The sequence below is a fragment of the Rhinoraja longicauda genome, chromosome 32 (assembly GCF_053455715.1).
Source record: "Rhinoraja longicauda isolate Sanriku21f chromosome 32, sRhiLon1.1, whole genome shotgun sequence".
NCBI classification, from domain to species: domain Eukaryota; kingdom Metazoa; phylum Chordata; class Chondrichthyes; order Rajiformes; family Arhynchobatidae; genus Rhinoraja; species Rhinoraja longicauda.
The window spans coordinates 12,535,853-12,552,215 of NC_135984.1; the positions used below are offsets into that span (position 1 = coordinate 12,535,853).

At 45.6% G+C, this 16,363-nt stretch overlaps 1 protein-coding gene across 2 annotated transcripts in view; it reads right to left on the minus strand.

Moving 5' to 3' along the window:
• c2cd2l (c2cd2 like) overlaps positions 1 to 16,363 on the minus strand; it is an 87,956-nt gene that overhangs the window by 27,514 nt on the left and 44,079 nt on the right. For both annotated transcript variants that reach the window (XM_078426534.1, XM_078426533.1), the window contains exon 2: positions 281 to 376. In XM_078426534.1, the coding sequence (XP_078282660.1) occupies positions 281 to 376 (96 nt within the window). The remainder of the gene's footprint in view (positions 1 to 280; positions 377 to 16,363) is intronic.

Here is a 16,363-nt window from a genome sequence, read left to right on the forward strand (position 1 = left end):
ATATAAATGACAGAAGCAGGCCAATCGCCCCGCCATGTTTGCTCTGATTAAATACACCAGAGCTGATTTTCACTTCAGCACTACCTTTCTTCACTTAAACCTATGACCCTTGTTTCCCGTAATATTTAAAATTCCTTTGATCAGTCCCAAATATATTCAGTGCCCAGGTTCCCACATCCCTCTTGTCTTGTGAATTCCAAAGAAGCACAATGCCCGGCATGGAGTCGGTGGGCCGAAGGGCCTGTTCCCATGCTCTGCCATTGGGTTCAATCACACTTACCATGCTCTGCTCCGAATGGGCTGTGCAAGTCACTTGGCTGATGCAGGCCGTTGGTGGCAGCTTGGGGCTTTCCTCAAAGCTGATCTGCACAGAGCTCTGAAGTAAAGAAAAGAAGATGAATCAAGCAAACTCGTTACCAAACTCAGATTCTCAGAGCTTGCCCAAAGAACTGGAGTTATCAGTACATCAGCGTAAAGCAATTATTTGATTACATTTTATCTCTGTGTGTTTTGTTGTTATCTTCTTCCAGGTAATAATGATCTGTTCTACATTTTCCTTTGACCCCATTCTCTTTGCCCTATTTTCACACCTTACACTTCCTTATCTATGTATCTCCCTCTCCCTGGACATCAGTCTGAAGAAAGGTCTCGACCCAAAACGTCACCCATTCCTTCTCTCCAGAGACGCTGCCTCTCCCGCTGAGTTACTCCAGCATTTTGCATCCATCTTCAGTGTAAGGCAATGCCTGACAACCACTTTCCAATGCGCTGGCCACTTGGGATTGATTTAGGTCTCCCACGCCCAATACATCCTCCAGTCACAAACATCTGCCTCAATCCAGCTGTTTGCCAGTGGTGCAGTGGGCAAGAATGCTCAACGCTTCGGTGATTCAGCACCCTGCGGTTTGAAGACACTGGGCTCAGCATCACATTCCTCAACAAGTTAAAAGATTAAATGCTGCTGCTGTTGCGTTTCCTAATTGATTTACACAGCAAGCTTCCTCACAGCGACAATGGAACGCAATGAAAACAAGCCATATATTGATGACTTGGACAACAGAAGCACATGTACAGTGGCCAGATTTGCGGATGACACAAAAATAACGAGAAGGCAAGTTATTAGGAAATTGCAAAACAGTTGACTGAAAGATATTGTGAGATTAAAGTGTGTGGGCAAAACATTGGCAAATGCACTACAATGTGGGGAAATGTGAATTTGCTCATTTGGAAGGAGGAACAAATGGAGTAAGATCACAGACTGGTGCCGTGCTCAAGGCTTGGGGAGCCTTGGTGCATGAAACAAAGGCTGGTAACAGGGAAGGCTAATGGAGTATATGCTCTTACTTCAAAGGGGTTAGAGTATCAACGTAGGGAATTATTACTGCATCTGCACAAGGCACTACAAAAATAAAGTTATGCACGGGTACAAAATGACAACAAAAACACTATTATAAGGAAGCGTTAATCGAAAAGAAAGAATAGACGTATAAGCTTCAAAGCAAAATATTGTTACTCTCATCTACGAAGCATTCAAACCCCAACGATGCCCAGCGGGCCCAGAAAGCAGCCACGGTGACCATGGACACTCCATGCTCATTCTCCAGGGACACCAGGCACATCCTATATTCGGAAAGAGGGGCCAGCAGTCAGCCTGGGTGCAGCCCTCCCTCAGCTGCCATGACCCCTAAATGGCAGCCTCGGCAGGTCCAGCAGCAAATTGACCAGCAGCAAGTGATGCCTTGACCAACCCACCCTCCTCCGCACCGGATGCCCAAAGATCGAAAGAGTCAGACCGCAGTGTAACCAGAGGGGCTGCAATCTCACACGTCCCACATACACGGATTCCTCTTGGCCGCAGAAGCAGCAGGCGGACGAGGAGTCTATGAACAAACACCAATTGCACGGTATGGGTCTGTACAACATTCTCCATCCCAGGTCCCTGATGTGACGGGAAGGACTCCCGTGGGCAGACACCGCCACTGGGAACCCACCCTTGACTTGAATGGCAAAATTGACCACCATAGCGTGCCGGGACGGCAGACAAGGGCAAGGAAGGGGAGAGTGTGCAAGAGCAGCCCATGTGAAAATGTTTGCCCGTGTCACCGAAGGATGTCGATGGCATTGCTGAGAGACGGTTCATGCTGTGTGGGATCGGCAGCCAGTAAAGATCCCGGGGATTGAGACCACATCTTGGGTATTGTGAAGAGTTTTGGTGCTTTCACTTAAGGAGGGATACTATTTTATTGAAGACAGTGCCGAGAAGGTTCACCAGGGGAGACTGCTCTACGTGGAAAGGTTAAACAGGTTGGGACTCTACTTATTAGAGTTAGGAAGAATGAGAGACAATCTTATTGAAACTTGTAAGATTCTCAAAGGACTGGTGAAGGCAGATCGTGCAAGGAAGCTTTCACTCAGGGGAGACTCCCGGTCCAGAGGCCAGGAAGAATTTTTGTTCTGTCACAGGGTTGTGAATCTTTACAGCTACTTGCTGCAGAGAACTGTGGGGGACTGAGTCCTTGTGCGTAGTCAAGGCTGTGTAATTGGGTACATTTCTAATCCGTGGGGGAATGGAGGATTTGTGGCGGTGGACAGGAAAGTGGGCGAGGAATGCGGGGTTCGCTGTGATCCGACTACACAGTGAAGCAGGCTAGATGGGCTGAATGGTAATACCCTGATGCTACCTCATCATCTCTAATCGACCCGCATTCATACAGCACCTTTAATACAGTGAATGTGTCCATGGTGGTTTTCAGGAGAGCTGTACACCCACCCAGATGAGGTGGTATTAGAACAGGGGATCTTAACTGAAGAGATAAGTGGAGAGGCTCCGAACATTGAACATTGTGGTTGAAGACAAGGCTGCTGATTGAATGATTAAATTGCCAGCGGAAAGGCTGAAGGAGTAAAATGGAATTAAATCCACATCAAAGAGATAAAAAGGGAACTCCATGCTATAGAATTTATGGGAAATTAGTTTAGTTGTCAAAGATAGACACAAAATACTGGAGTAACTCAGTGGAACAGGCAGCATCTCTGGATAGAAGGAACAGGTGATGTTTCAGGTTGAAACCCTTCTTCATACCCAACCCGAAACGTCACCCATTCCTTCTATCCAAAGATGCTGCCTGTTCGGCTGAGTTACTCCGGCATATTGTGTCTATCTTCGGTGTAAACCAGCATCTGCAGTTACCTCCTACACATTTAGTTTATTGTCACGTGCAGAACTTGGACAGATGACTTTTCGGTTAAAGTGCTCCAGCACTTTGTACTCCAAGGTACAGTGAACAGCTTTTGTTTTTGTTTAAAATGGGGAGTCTCCATTTTAGCAGAGAGCAAACGAGATGATCGTAAGGCCAAAAGTGATAGGAGTAGAATTAGGCCATTCGGCCCATCAAGTCTACTCCACCACTCAATCATGGCTGATCTATTTCCCGTTCCTAACCCCATTCTCCTGCCTTCTCCCCATAACCTCTGACACCTGTACTAATCAAGAATCTATCTGTCTCTGATACAAGGAGTGTTTCCATTCATGTACCCAGCTAATAACTACATTGCTGCATCACCAACAATAAAATCTTCCACAAAATCCCTTGGTGTACTGGCCCATTATTTAATTCACCATCACAGTGCCCTCCTCTTTTAATTCGAGTCACTGCACCTCAACACAGTTATGTAAGTGTGAATCATCTGGAAATATTTCCAATCTGACAGAAATTGCTCATTTTGTTTAAAACATGGCTAAAACAGGAAGCAAGGAGTAACAATCACCCCTAAATACTCTCGAGGAGGCTTCAGGTTTGGTCGGCAATTTCACAAGGCAGTGGGTCTAGTCACATATAGGTGTGACTAGATAAGGAAAGCAGGTTGCAGTCCATGAGAGGCTGAATATTTATAGTTGCCATTAGTGATGCTATTCCAGAACCAGGGGCCACAGTTTGAGAATAAGGGGTAGGCCATTTAGAACGGAGATGAGGAAAAACTTTTTCACTCAGAGAGTTGTAAATCTGTGGAATTCTGTGCCTCAGAAGGCAGTGGAGGCCAATTCTCTGGATGCTTTCAAGAGAGAGTTAGAGCTCTTAATGATAGCGGAATCTTGGGGTATGGGGAGAGGGCAGGAACGGGGTGCTGATTGTGAATGATCAGCCATGATCATATTGAATGGCGGTGCTGGCTCGAAGGGCCGAATGGCCTACTCCTGCACCTATTGTCTATTGTCTTTAATCACAGCTGCCATGGTAGTATTTATAATTTGATATTATTCCAGATTTCTAAATTACTCATCCCGGTAACACCCATTTAATGGGAGAGTTAAACAAGGACTATAAAGCAGAACTATTGACTTAGAGATTAAACTCCACCATTGTAAACTGACAATGTGTAATTCCGTAGTAAAAAAAACAAATTACTGGAGGAACTTGGCAGGTCAGGCAGCATTTGTGCAGGGAAATGAACAGATGACTTTTTGACCCTTCTTCAGACTAATAAAGGGGAGATATGTCAGTAGAAAGAGATGAGGGGAAGGAAAGGTAAGGAATTGACAAATGACAGGTGGATGCAGGTGATGAGGAATTAATTGGCAGACGAGTCAGGTGGGGGAAGAGAAGGACGGAGATAGTAACCAAAGGTAGAGGTACGAGGTGTCATAGAGTGATACAGTGTGCAAACAGGCCCTTCGGCCCAACTTGCACACACAGTCCAACATGTCCCACCTGCCTGCGTTTGGTCCATATCCCTCCAAACCTGTCCTATCCATGTACCTGTCTAAATGCTTCTTAAACATTGAGATAGTCCCAGCCTCAGCTACCTCCTCTGGCAGCTTGTTCCATCCACCCACCACCATTTGTGTGAAAACGTTACCCCTCAGATTCCTATTAAATCTTTTCCCCTTCACCTTAAACCTATGTCCTCTGGTCCTCGATTCACCTACTCTGGGCAACAGACTCTGTGCATTTACCCAATCTATTCCTCTCATGGTTTTATACACCTCTATATGATCGCCCCTCGTCCTCCTGCACTCCAGGGAATAGAGTCCCAGCCTACTCAACCACCCCCTATAGCTCACACCCTCTAGTCCTGGCAAGATCCTCGTGATTAAAGATGCAGTAGGCAAAAGGTGGCATGTGGTGGAATCTGATAAGAAAGGAAGGTGGTGTCAGCCAGCATGGTCACGATAGGGTTAATGATTGTACCCTTGCTGTGCATTGGGCAGAGAACAAAGTGCTGGAGGAACTCCCTCATGAATCCTATCGTGACCACGCTGGCTGATCAAAAAAAGACACAAAGTGCTGGAGCACTTTGCCTGAAACGTCATGTGTCCATGTTCTCTAGAGATGCTGCCTGGCCCACTGAGTTACTCCAGCACTTTATGGCTTTTTTTGTAAACCAGAATCTGCAGTTCCTCGTATCCACGTTTTACTGGCTGATCAAAATCTAGTTAGGCCAATGCTAACTCCCAAATCTCAGTCCTATGTGCTGCGTGGCAAATGCACATCCAGCCACTTATCAAATGCTGCACAGCTCCGGTCTGAACTCCCCATACCACTGTCGGAGTGACAACGTTTCAAAATCATGAATTATTTCCTTTTCTGCTTTGTAACATATAAGATTATTAAGGGGCTGGACACGTTAGAGGCAGGAAACATGTTCCCAATGTTGGGGGAGTCCAGAACAAGGGGCCACAGTTTAAGAATAAGGGGTAGGCCATTTAGAACGGAGACGAGGAAAACTTTTTCAGTCAGAGAGTTGTGAATCTGTGGAATTCTCTGCCTCAGAAGGCAGTGGAGGCCAATTCTCTGAATGCATTTAAGAGAGAGCTAGAGAGAGCTCTTAAGGATAGCGGAGTCAGGGGGTATGGGGAGAAGGCAGGAATGGGGTACGGATTGAGAATAATCAGCCATGATCACATTGAATGGTGGTGCTGGCTCGAAGGTCCGAATGGCCTCCTCCTGCACCTATTGTCTATTGTCTATTGTCAAATGGACTCCTTCCCAGTCATCGATTCATAAATTAAAGGAGCCACTCGGCCCATCAATTCAATCATGGCTGACCTATCTTTCCCTCTCAATCCCATTCTCCTGCCATCTCCCCGTAGCCCCTGACACCCGTACTTATCAAATCATAATCATAATGGGATGCCAGCTTGCCATCGGACCTACAACCCTTGGCACCCAGCAACTCATCCTGAAGCATGCAATGTTCCATTAAATATTCATAATCTCAGCCACCAGGAAGGAAAAATCTCTCTCGCCGCAAGCTGAGCACCGAGCACTTAGCAACTTGTGGAGAGGCTGCCCACGGCCTGATTACAATAAGTAAGCTGGGTGTGATTGCCACTCACAGTCAGCTACCAGCTCTAATATATTCAGAACTGCACGAGCTGCTGTAACCCCAGTGGCGAGCGAGAGAAGGTCATGCACATGTAGAAGCGTGGGAGTGTGAAGTGCGTCTGTGGGGAACAGTGCCAGAGATAGACGGCTTCAGGATGTAGGACACCTCTGACATTCACATTTTTCACAGCTGAAATCGTCCTTGTGAGTGAAGTAAATTTAAGGCAGGGATAGAAAGATTCTTGATCAATACGAGTGTCAGGGGCTTTGGGGAAGAGAAAAGGGCGGCACGGTAGCGCAGCGGTAGAGTTGCTGCTTTACAGCGAATGCAGCGCCGGAGACTCAGGTTCGATCCTGACTACGGGTGCTGCACTGTAAGGAGTTTGTACGTTCTCCCCGTGACCTGCGTGGGTTTTCTCCGAGATCTTCGGTTTCCTCCCACACTCCAAAGACGTACAGGTATGTAGGTTAATTGGCTGGGTAAATGTAAAAAAAAATTTTTTTTAATTGTCCCTAGTGGGTGTAGGATAGTGTTAATGTACGGGGATCGCTGGGCGGCACGGACTTGGAGGGCCAAAAAGGCATGTTTCCGGCTGTATATATATGATATGATATGATAAAAGGCATTCTGGCCTTCCATCACAGTGAGGAGGTGACTGGAGGAGACTCACTGTGATGGATGTCTCTTTTTTTTTGTTGCTTTGTGTTGGTTGTGATTGTGTGTGAAATTGTTTATTTTTATTGCTCTATTGCTGGACTGTGGGTGAACTTTCATTTCACTGCACATCTTGCATGTGTAGGTGACAAATAAACTTGACGGACTTGGACTTGGGAGAAGGCAGGAGAATGTGGTTAGGAGGGAGAGATAGATCAGCCATGATTGAATAGTGGAGTAGACAATAGTCAATAGGTGCAGGAGGAGGCCATTTGGCCCTTCGAGCCAGCACCGCCATTCAATGTGATCATGGCTGATCATTCTCAATCAGAACCCCGTTCCTGCCTTCTCCCCATACCCCCTGACTCCGCTATCCTTAAGAGCTCTATCTAGCTCTCTCTTGAATGCGTTCAGAGAATTGGCCTCCACTGCCTTCTGAGGCAGAGAATTCCACAGATTCACAACTCTCTGACTGAAAAAGTTTTTCCTCATCTCAATTCTAAATGGCCTACCCCTTATTCTTAAACTGTGGCCCCTTGTTCTGGACTCCCCCAACATTGGGAACATGTTTCCTGCCTCTAATGTGTCCAACCCCTTAATAATCTTATACGTTTCGATAAGATCTCCTCTCATCCTTCTAAATTCCAGTGTGTACAAGCCTAGTCGCTCAAGTCCTTCCATCGCTCCGAGTAGGCTTGATGGGCCGAATGGCCTAATTCTGCTCCTATCGCTCATGAGAAATTTCGAGATTTTTCACTGCACCCTGTATCTCGTCAGCCAATAAACTCGAACAGGAACCTGAATACTTCCCTGCACACACTCCATCCTACCAAGACCGTGGTGACGGAAACTGCAAGTGGGTTAACAAGGATTGAAGAGTGGTTATTCCATAGATGTCAGAGAATTGGAATAAGTGGGTCTTTTTGAGAATGGAAAGATATAAAAAGTGGAATACCCCAAGGAACAGGCAAGTTCCTCTATCTCCCTCTATCTTCCTGTCTCCACCTATATCCTTCCTTTGTCCCGCCCCCCTGACATCAGTCTGAAGAAGGGTCTCGACCCGAAACGTCACCCATTCCTTCTCTCCCGAGATGCTGCCTGACCTGCTGAGTTACTCCAGCATTTTGTGAATAAAAACCCCAAGGAACAGTCTTTGTTCCTCAATTATTATCCACACTGGTGATTTGGGGAGAGGGGCACAGTGTAAGTGTGGAGGTGTGATGATGACTCAGATAGGGCGTGCTGCAATGATGATATTTGAATATTGATAGGTTGAGTGAGTGGGCCAAACGCTTAGCAAATGCAGTTTTGTGTGTGGATGTGTGAGGAAGAGGAATCAAATGGTTTGAAATTGCAAAGAAGTAGAATACAGAGGAATCTCAGGGTTTTTGTGCGCACACCAGAAAATCAATTACCCAAGCAGATGCAGCGAGGAATTAGGCAGGTGACTTGGCCTTTACTGTTGGGAGTTTAAAAAAAAGAGGTAATGTAATCATTGCACAGGGTGTTAATGAGGTTATACAATGCTACATATGGAGTACTGAGCACAGTTGTGATCCTCTTATGCAAGGCAGGATATACCAAGATTGGAGGCAGTCCAGAAGTGATTCACTGGACTAATTCCAGGGGTGAGCATGTCCGATCATGAAACGCTGAAAAGGTTAGTTTTGTATAGTTTGGTGTTTAGATATTTATATAATTGTGTTATACAAGAGCCTAAGGTACAGCTCTTAATGATAGCGGAGTCAGGGGGTACGGGGAGAGGGCAGGAACGGGGGTACTGATTGTGAATGATCAGCCATGATCACTTTGAAGGGCGGTGCTGGCTCAAAGGGCCGAATGGCCTACTCAAATATTGTCTATTTTCTAATGGGGAATGAGACGGTCGATGTTGCTGATGGTAGATGTTGAGATGTTGCTGTAAGTGCGATAATGTCAAACAAGTGAACATGCAGTGTAAGAAAATAACTGCAGATGCTGGTACAAATCGAAAGGTATTTATTTCACAAAATGCTGGATTAACTCAGCAGGTCAGGCAGCATCTCAGGAGAGAAGGAATGGGTGACGTTTCGGGCTCGACCCGAAACGTCACCCATTCCTTCTCTCCTGAGATGCTGCCTGACCTGCTGAGTTACTCCAGCATTTTGTGAGAAAAAAAACCAAGTGAACATCGTTACTAGATCAGAGGGCAGTCACTTCAAACCAAGGCAGGTTGGAATTTCTTCTTGCAGTGAATGGGGAATCTCTGGAATTCTCTATCGTGGGGAGTTATGGATCATTGGAAGGACGTATTTAAAGAAGATCATGACGGATATTGAGCTTGACTGGAGCAAGTCAGCCATGATATTGGAGTTGAGTTTATTGTCACGTGACCCGACGAGGTACAGTGAAAAGCTTTCCTTGCGTGCTAACCTGTCTGCGGAAAGACAGTACATGATTACAATCGAGTCATTCACAGTGTACAGATACATGATAAAGGGAATAACATTCAGTGCCAGTAAAGTGTGATCAAAGATAGTCCGAAGGTCTCCAATGAGGTAGATGGTAGTTCAGGACTACTCTCTAGTTGTGGAAGGATGATTCAGTTGCCTGATAGCAGCTGGGAAGCTTATATTGAATGATGGGACAGGTTTGAGTGGGCTGGTGGCCTCCTCGTGTTCCTATTTTCTTGTGTGTTATTATCTAGAATAGACTGCCTTTTGAGCAAGTGTAAAAAGAATAATATTGGTTTTAAAATCTGAATTGGATGAACACTGGAAAGGGATTAATTGGCAGGACTTTGGGGAAAGAGTGTGGGATTTCTGTACAAGGGGCCAGCATTAGATTAGTGGGCTGAAGAGCCTCATCTTGTGCTGTAACAATGCTGGTTCTAAGAACAGTAGAGAGAGGAATATTCGGACAGATGCAGTTCAGGGAGAGAGCAATGTTGTGTGAGACTGCAGCTGAGTTAAGTCTGCTGGGACAGAGCTGCTGATTGTTCTGTGGCTGTCACCCTACACCTGACCTCACTACTGAAGATGCATTCAGCTCTGAGCACTGATCACAGTGCAGACGGGCCATGCGTCTGCACACCCCCAAGCCACTTAAACAGCAGGGGAGGACAGGACAGGTCAGCCATCGTTTAATTCAGCACAGCTGAAAACCTTCTGAGCAGCCCATTCTGCAAATGCCGGAGATTCTGTCAAATCGAGCTCCTCTAGTTTATCAGACACAAAGTGCTGGAATAACTCAGCGGGTCAGGTTGCATCCGTGGCGGGCATGGATAGGTGACGTTTTTGGCCTGCCCATTTCCTCCGCAGATGTTGCCTGACCCACTGACATACTCCAGCACTTTGTGTCTTTTTAAAAATATAAACCAGCATCTGCAGTTCCTTGTGTCTATCCTTTACTTATAAATTGGGCAAATCTCATCAGCAACACATCACTTAGAGTTTCGACAGAGCAACAATCCATCCGACTCTATGTACCTTTGAAATCCCACAAAATCGAGGCTTTCATACATTTCTTTAGCCGTGGAAAGTTAAACGCAAGCAATATTTTTCCTTGTGTGCTGCACATGAAGGCACCTGTCGCCGATTACAATAATGCGCTTAATATTTAAACAGTGTTGCTCCTTTTAGATTTTAACACAATACTATAAGTTTCATGCCTTGCTCACACTTGCAACTTGTGAAAGTAACGCTGACAATGGACTTGCAGCGCACAGGAAATTCTCACCGTCCCGCTCCTTAGCAAGTTGTCACCTAGCACATCCGATCCTACCCCAGGTCCAGTGATCTACTCACACTGGCATCTTGATACAGTGACGACTACATTCGGCATAACCCGGGGATGCCCAAAGAGACAAACAATCTACCAGGTTAATTCCTGGGATGGCGGGACTGACATATGGTGAAAGAATGGGTCGACTGGGCTTGTATTCACTGAATTTTGAAGGATGAGAGGGGATCCTATAGAAACATATAAAATCATCAAGGGATTGGACAGGCTAGATGCAGGAAAAATGTTCCCGATGTTGGGGGAGTCCAGAACCAGGGGTCATGGTTTAAGAATAAGGGGTAGGACATTTAGGACTGAGATGAGGATTTTTTTTTTTTTTACCCAGAGAGTTGGAATTCTCTGCCACAGAAGGCAGTGGAGGACAATTCACTGGATGTTTTCAAGCGCTCTTAGGGTTAACGGAATCAAATGCTATGGGGAAAAAGCAGGTACAGGGTTCTGAATTTGGATGATCAGCCATGAACATATTGAATGGCGGTGCTGGCTCGAAGGGCCAGATAGCCTACTCCTGCACCTATTTTCTACGTTTCCATGTTTCTACTTTTCTACCTCATGAAGAAATGAACACAAAGTGCTGGAGTAACTCAGCAGGTCAGGCAGCATCTGTGGAAACGGAAAGGTAATGGTTCCAGTCGGGATCCTTCTTGGTTGATTAGCGAGGGAAAGAAAGCTGGTAAAGAAGTGGGGGCGGTCAGTGTTCAGTAGTTTCTTGTTTCTCCATTCTACCTCATGCTTACTAAGCCCATCTTAAATGCGTCCATTATTTTCCACATAACTCCCACGTATTAAAAAAGCAAATGTGTTAATCAACATGAATAACTTAAGGTTTGGGAGGAATGTTTATCAGTCTAGTTTAAAAGCTTAAAGGAGATTTGCCAGGCAAATTTTTTTAATTTTTACATGGCAGGTGGTGGGTGCCTGGAACGCGCTGCTAAGGGTAGTGGTGGACGCAGATATACTAGTGACATTTAAGAGGCTTTTAGATAGGCGCATAGAATTGCAAGGAATGGAGGGATATGAAACACATGCAAGTAGAGGAGATTAGTTTATCTCGGCATTATGTTCAGCACAGACATTGTGGGCTAAAGAGCCTGTTCTGGTGCTGTACTTTTCTACGTTCTATGCAGGGCGATATTTAGTAGCGCTGTTCAAAATCATATTTGATATTTTGACGGGTCCAGTCCTGAAACATTGCTATCTATTCCCTCTACAAATGTTGCCTGACCCACTAAATTACTCCAGCACTTTGTGTTTTGCTCATGAATTGATATGTTGTGTAAAATCGTGGAAGTTATTTTCAATGGTTGACGTTTGCTCAAGTGAGGAGACAGATTTAAGGTAATTGTTTAGTTTCGTTGAGAGATACTGCGTGGAAACAGGCCCTTCGGCCCACCGAGTCCACGCCGACCAGCGATCCCCGCACACTGACACTATCCCACACACTGACACTATCCCACACACCGACACTATCCCACACACTAGGTCCAATTTACAATTTTTACCAAAGCCAAATTACCCTACAAACCTGGACGTCTTTGGAGTGTGGGAGGAAACCGGAGCACCCGGGGGAAACCCTTGCGGTCACGGGGAGAACGTAAATAACTCTGAACAGACAGCACCCGCAGTCAGGATCAAACACGGGTCTCTGGCGCTGTAAGGCAGCAACTCTATCGCTGCACCACCGTGCCACCCCTCAGTGGAGATGCCAGGGAAAATGTACTATCGGGGAGAGTTGTGTCTGGAATATACTGAAGCACAATGGGAGTGCCTTCAATAGTAGCTGTCAAATGAGACTGGCTCCAAATAATAGTGAATGTACTCCCAAATTAATCTCTTGATGAATGAAACACTTTGAAATGACCTTAGGGCATAATGAGATCCTACAAGAATGCTACCACACACTTTTGAATTCCTACAGAAAACATTTGTGTTTCACATCCATTATCACCAGCATAAAGGCACTTGACTGGGAGATACTATCAGAGCTAGTTGGAACTTGCAGGAAATATGTGCAGCAACTGATGGTGGAACATACAAACTTTTGACCTTAAGGTTTCAGAATCCACATCGACCCACTACCAATTAGTGTAAGAAAATAACTGCAGATGCTGGTACAAATCGAAGGTATTTATTCACAAAAAGCTGGAGTAACTCAACAGGTCAGGCAGCATCTCAGGAGTGAAGGAATGGGTGACGTTTCGGGTCGAGTCTGAAGAAGGGTCTCAACCCGAAACGTCACCCATTCCTTCTCTCCTGAGATGCTGCCTGACCTGCTGAGTTACTCCAGCTTTTTGTGAATAAATACCCTTGATTGATTCATTGATTGATTGAAAGATACAGCATTAAAAGGTACTAGCCCTTTAGTCCACCCAGCCGACACTGAACATTGACTACCCATTCACGCTAGTTGTTATCGCACTACCTCACCCACTCCCGATAACCAGCGGCAATGTGCAGAGGCCGATTAACCTACAAACCTGCACACCTATTGGAATGTGGAAGAAACCAGATCACGCAGGAGGAATCCCACACAGTTGCAGGGGGAACATGCAAGCTCCTCGCAGGCAGCAGCACCCAAGGTAAGGATCGAACCCAGGTCTCTGGCACTGTGAGGCAGCAGCTCTATCAGCCGAGCCAGTGTGCTGCCCTTGATATTGACTCATCTAGCAGCAAAGGGATATTCTATCACAGACTTCTCTGCATTCATGACACACTCACAGTCCCCGTCAATACTGTTCGGCTCACAAGGTGCATTGACAAATACTGTCACACTCACCCAAATCCCCACACATATCCCCGTCCTGAATGCTTGGCATCTACACACCACTGTCCCAACGTCACACAGAGGATGTCCAAAGCCCTAATCCTTTCCCAATGAGCAACAGAATGTTGTGGGCAAAAGGAACTGCAGATGCTGGAGTCTTGCATGGAGCACAAAGTGCTGGAGTAACCCAGCAGGTCAAGCAGCATCTCTAGAGGACATGGATAGGTGACATTTTGGGTTGGGACTCCTCTTCAGACTCGACCTGACTCAAAACTTTGCCTATTCACGTCCTCCAGAGGTGTTGCCTGATCTGCTCAGTTACTCCGAAACCTTGTTCTAAAGATAAATATTGTGGCAATAGGTGAATAGATGCAGAGAATGATATAAGATCAATAGGTGAATGATATAAGATCAATAGGTGAATGATATAAGATCAATAGGTGAATGATATAAGATCAATAGGTGAATGATATAAGATCATGGGAAAATGGAGAGTCTCCATTTCAGCAGAGAGCAAACGAGATGTTCATAAGGTCATAAGTGATAGGAGTAGAATTAGGCCATTCGGCCCATCGAGTCTCCGCCGCCATTCAATCACGGCTGATCTATCCCTCCTAATCCCATTCTCCTGCCTCTGATACCCGTACTAATCAATATAATGTGAATCCCTCAAGCTCTTGTGCTTCTGATATATGGTGTACAGTATCTAACAGCTGAAGATTACCTTTGAGATCTTTCCATTCTATGTCCTGAAACCCGACCCTGTAGGATCAAGCAATGAGGGTTTTGAGGTTGAGATAACTGAAGACCAGATAGGCTGAAATGTTTTCCCTGCCGCTCCTCCTTTGTCCTTGGATTAGATAACAACAACAGGGGTCACGACAGCCAGCTCCCAAACAGGGAGGTATAACTAACCCTCTGGCTCACCGCTCTACCTCAGGGTAACTCTAGCCACTGGCTAATCATCGAGTTACTGGCTCTGTTGCCGGATACAACAAACAGATCAATTCCCTCGCTGGCAGATGTCTGAAACATGAAGACTTAGTCGGTGCAAAGCTCACGTGAGATCCGCAGTCGGAACCTCAACCACCCACCCAACGGCAATCGGTTTGTTTTCAATCCCACTGCTGGAGTCAGGTGGGATTTCTCAAGTGCTTCCCCTTTTCCCCAGCCCCGAAAGCTTCATTCTCCTTCCGTGAGAGCTGCCTCGTACGTCAAGGAACAAAGGCCGTCTCAACTGCAGCGGCATTTGGTCAGCTGAGCCTCTGTCGGCCATCTGGATCAGGGCTTTGAGACAAGAAACAGCAACCTTAAGGTTGATTTTTGATTTGCACCAATTAATATGTTCCAGGAATAGAATCCTTCTTTCAATCCACTGACTGATTGAGTAAAATCTCCCAGTGATGGCGTTTTAAAGACAACAGTGCACTAAAGACAACAGTTCTAAATAAATAGTACGTCACCTTACATGGTATGGTGAAACATTCTAGTTTTAAATGCAAAAACTTTATGTGTAGATTTACTCAAAGAGACAGTCTTGCATGACACATGACTCTTGAATTTTAATTCCAAAATCGAGGCCTCATTTGTCGGTCCTCTCTCCAGATTTGAATTGTCATCGTGGAGGTCAGTTGACGTTAGACTTTATGGAGATACAGTGTAGAAACAGGCCCTTCGGCCCACGCCGACCAAGGATAACGCCGTATACTAGCAGTGTCCTACACTCTAGGGGCAATTCACCATTTCTTTTACGGAAGCCAATTAACCCACAAACCTTACGTCTTTGGAGTGTGGGAGGAGACTGGAGCATCCTGAGAAAACCCATGCGGTCACAGGTCAGGATGCAAGGTTGGTCTCTGGCGCTGTACGGCAGCAACTCTACCGCTGCACCACTGTGCCATCCCGACTCATTAAAAGAGGCCAAACCAAGTAACAATGCAGGCTCAGTACATCAGCAGAATCTATTCAATGAATGATCCCAAGGAAAGGGATCTGGGGTATGTTAGTTTTTTGGTAAGTAGGCTTGAATTAAGGGAACATATTCTTAGGTTACATCACCGTATACACCACATACTTCGGCTTACCTAGAATATCTGATAATGTATTGAACATTTATTTGTTGAGTTGTTGCGTTTAATATGCCCGTAAAGCTGCAGCAAGTAAGAACTTTATTGATCCAGTCCCGGTGCATTTGACAATTAAATACTCTCAAACCTTTTTGATTGCAGGACATCTGGAAAGATACCTTAGATGGTGAAAAATGTTTACTTTAATGATCATGCACTTAATTTTCATCAGAGGTCGCCTGGATCAAGAGAAAGGATCGAGGTGGAGTTACTATTAACTAGAGGGGGTCGTTGAGATGAGTAGTGACGAAGGATTTAATGCAAAGCCAAAAAAGCCCAATACACAAAGGAGAAATTGGAGAAACACAAAAGGGAGTAAGAATGAGAGGGTCATAGAGACACATTGAGAGGGGAGGGGGTTTGGAGGAGCTGTGAATGCAACAATAACATCAGCAAGCACCAGATGGCCCGAATGGCCCACGTTTGTGTGGTATAACATATGATGAGCGTTTGACAGCACTAGGCCTGTACTCGCTGGAGTTTAGAAGAATGAGGGGGGGCCTCATTGAAACGTACATTTCATCCCCGAGAAGTAATGGCTATCGAAGTGGGATTTCAAGATGGTATAGAAACTGCCATTACAAATTCCTTTTCTTGGTGATAAAGCAGCATCTGTGGAATGGGAAAGGGTTGATATTCTGAGTCAAAAAACCCTTCATCAGAATTCCCTTTCCTGAGTTGTTTTAAACATTGTGTAAGTTCTCCCATCTGC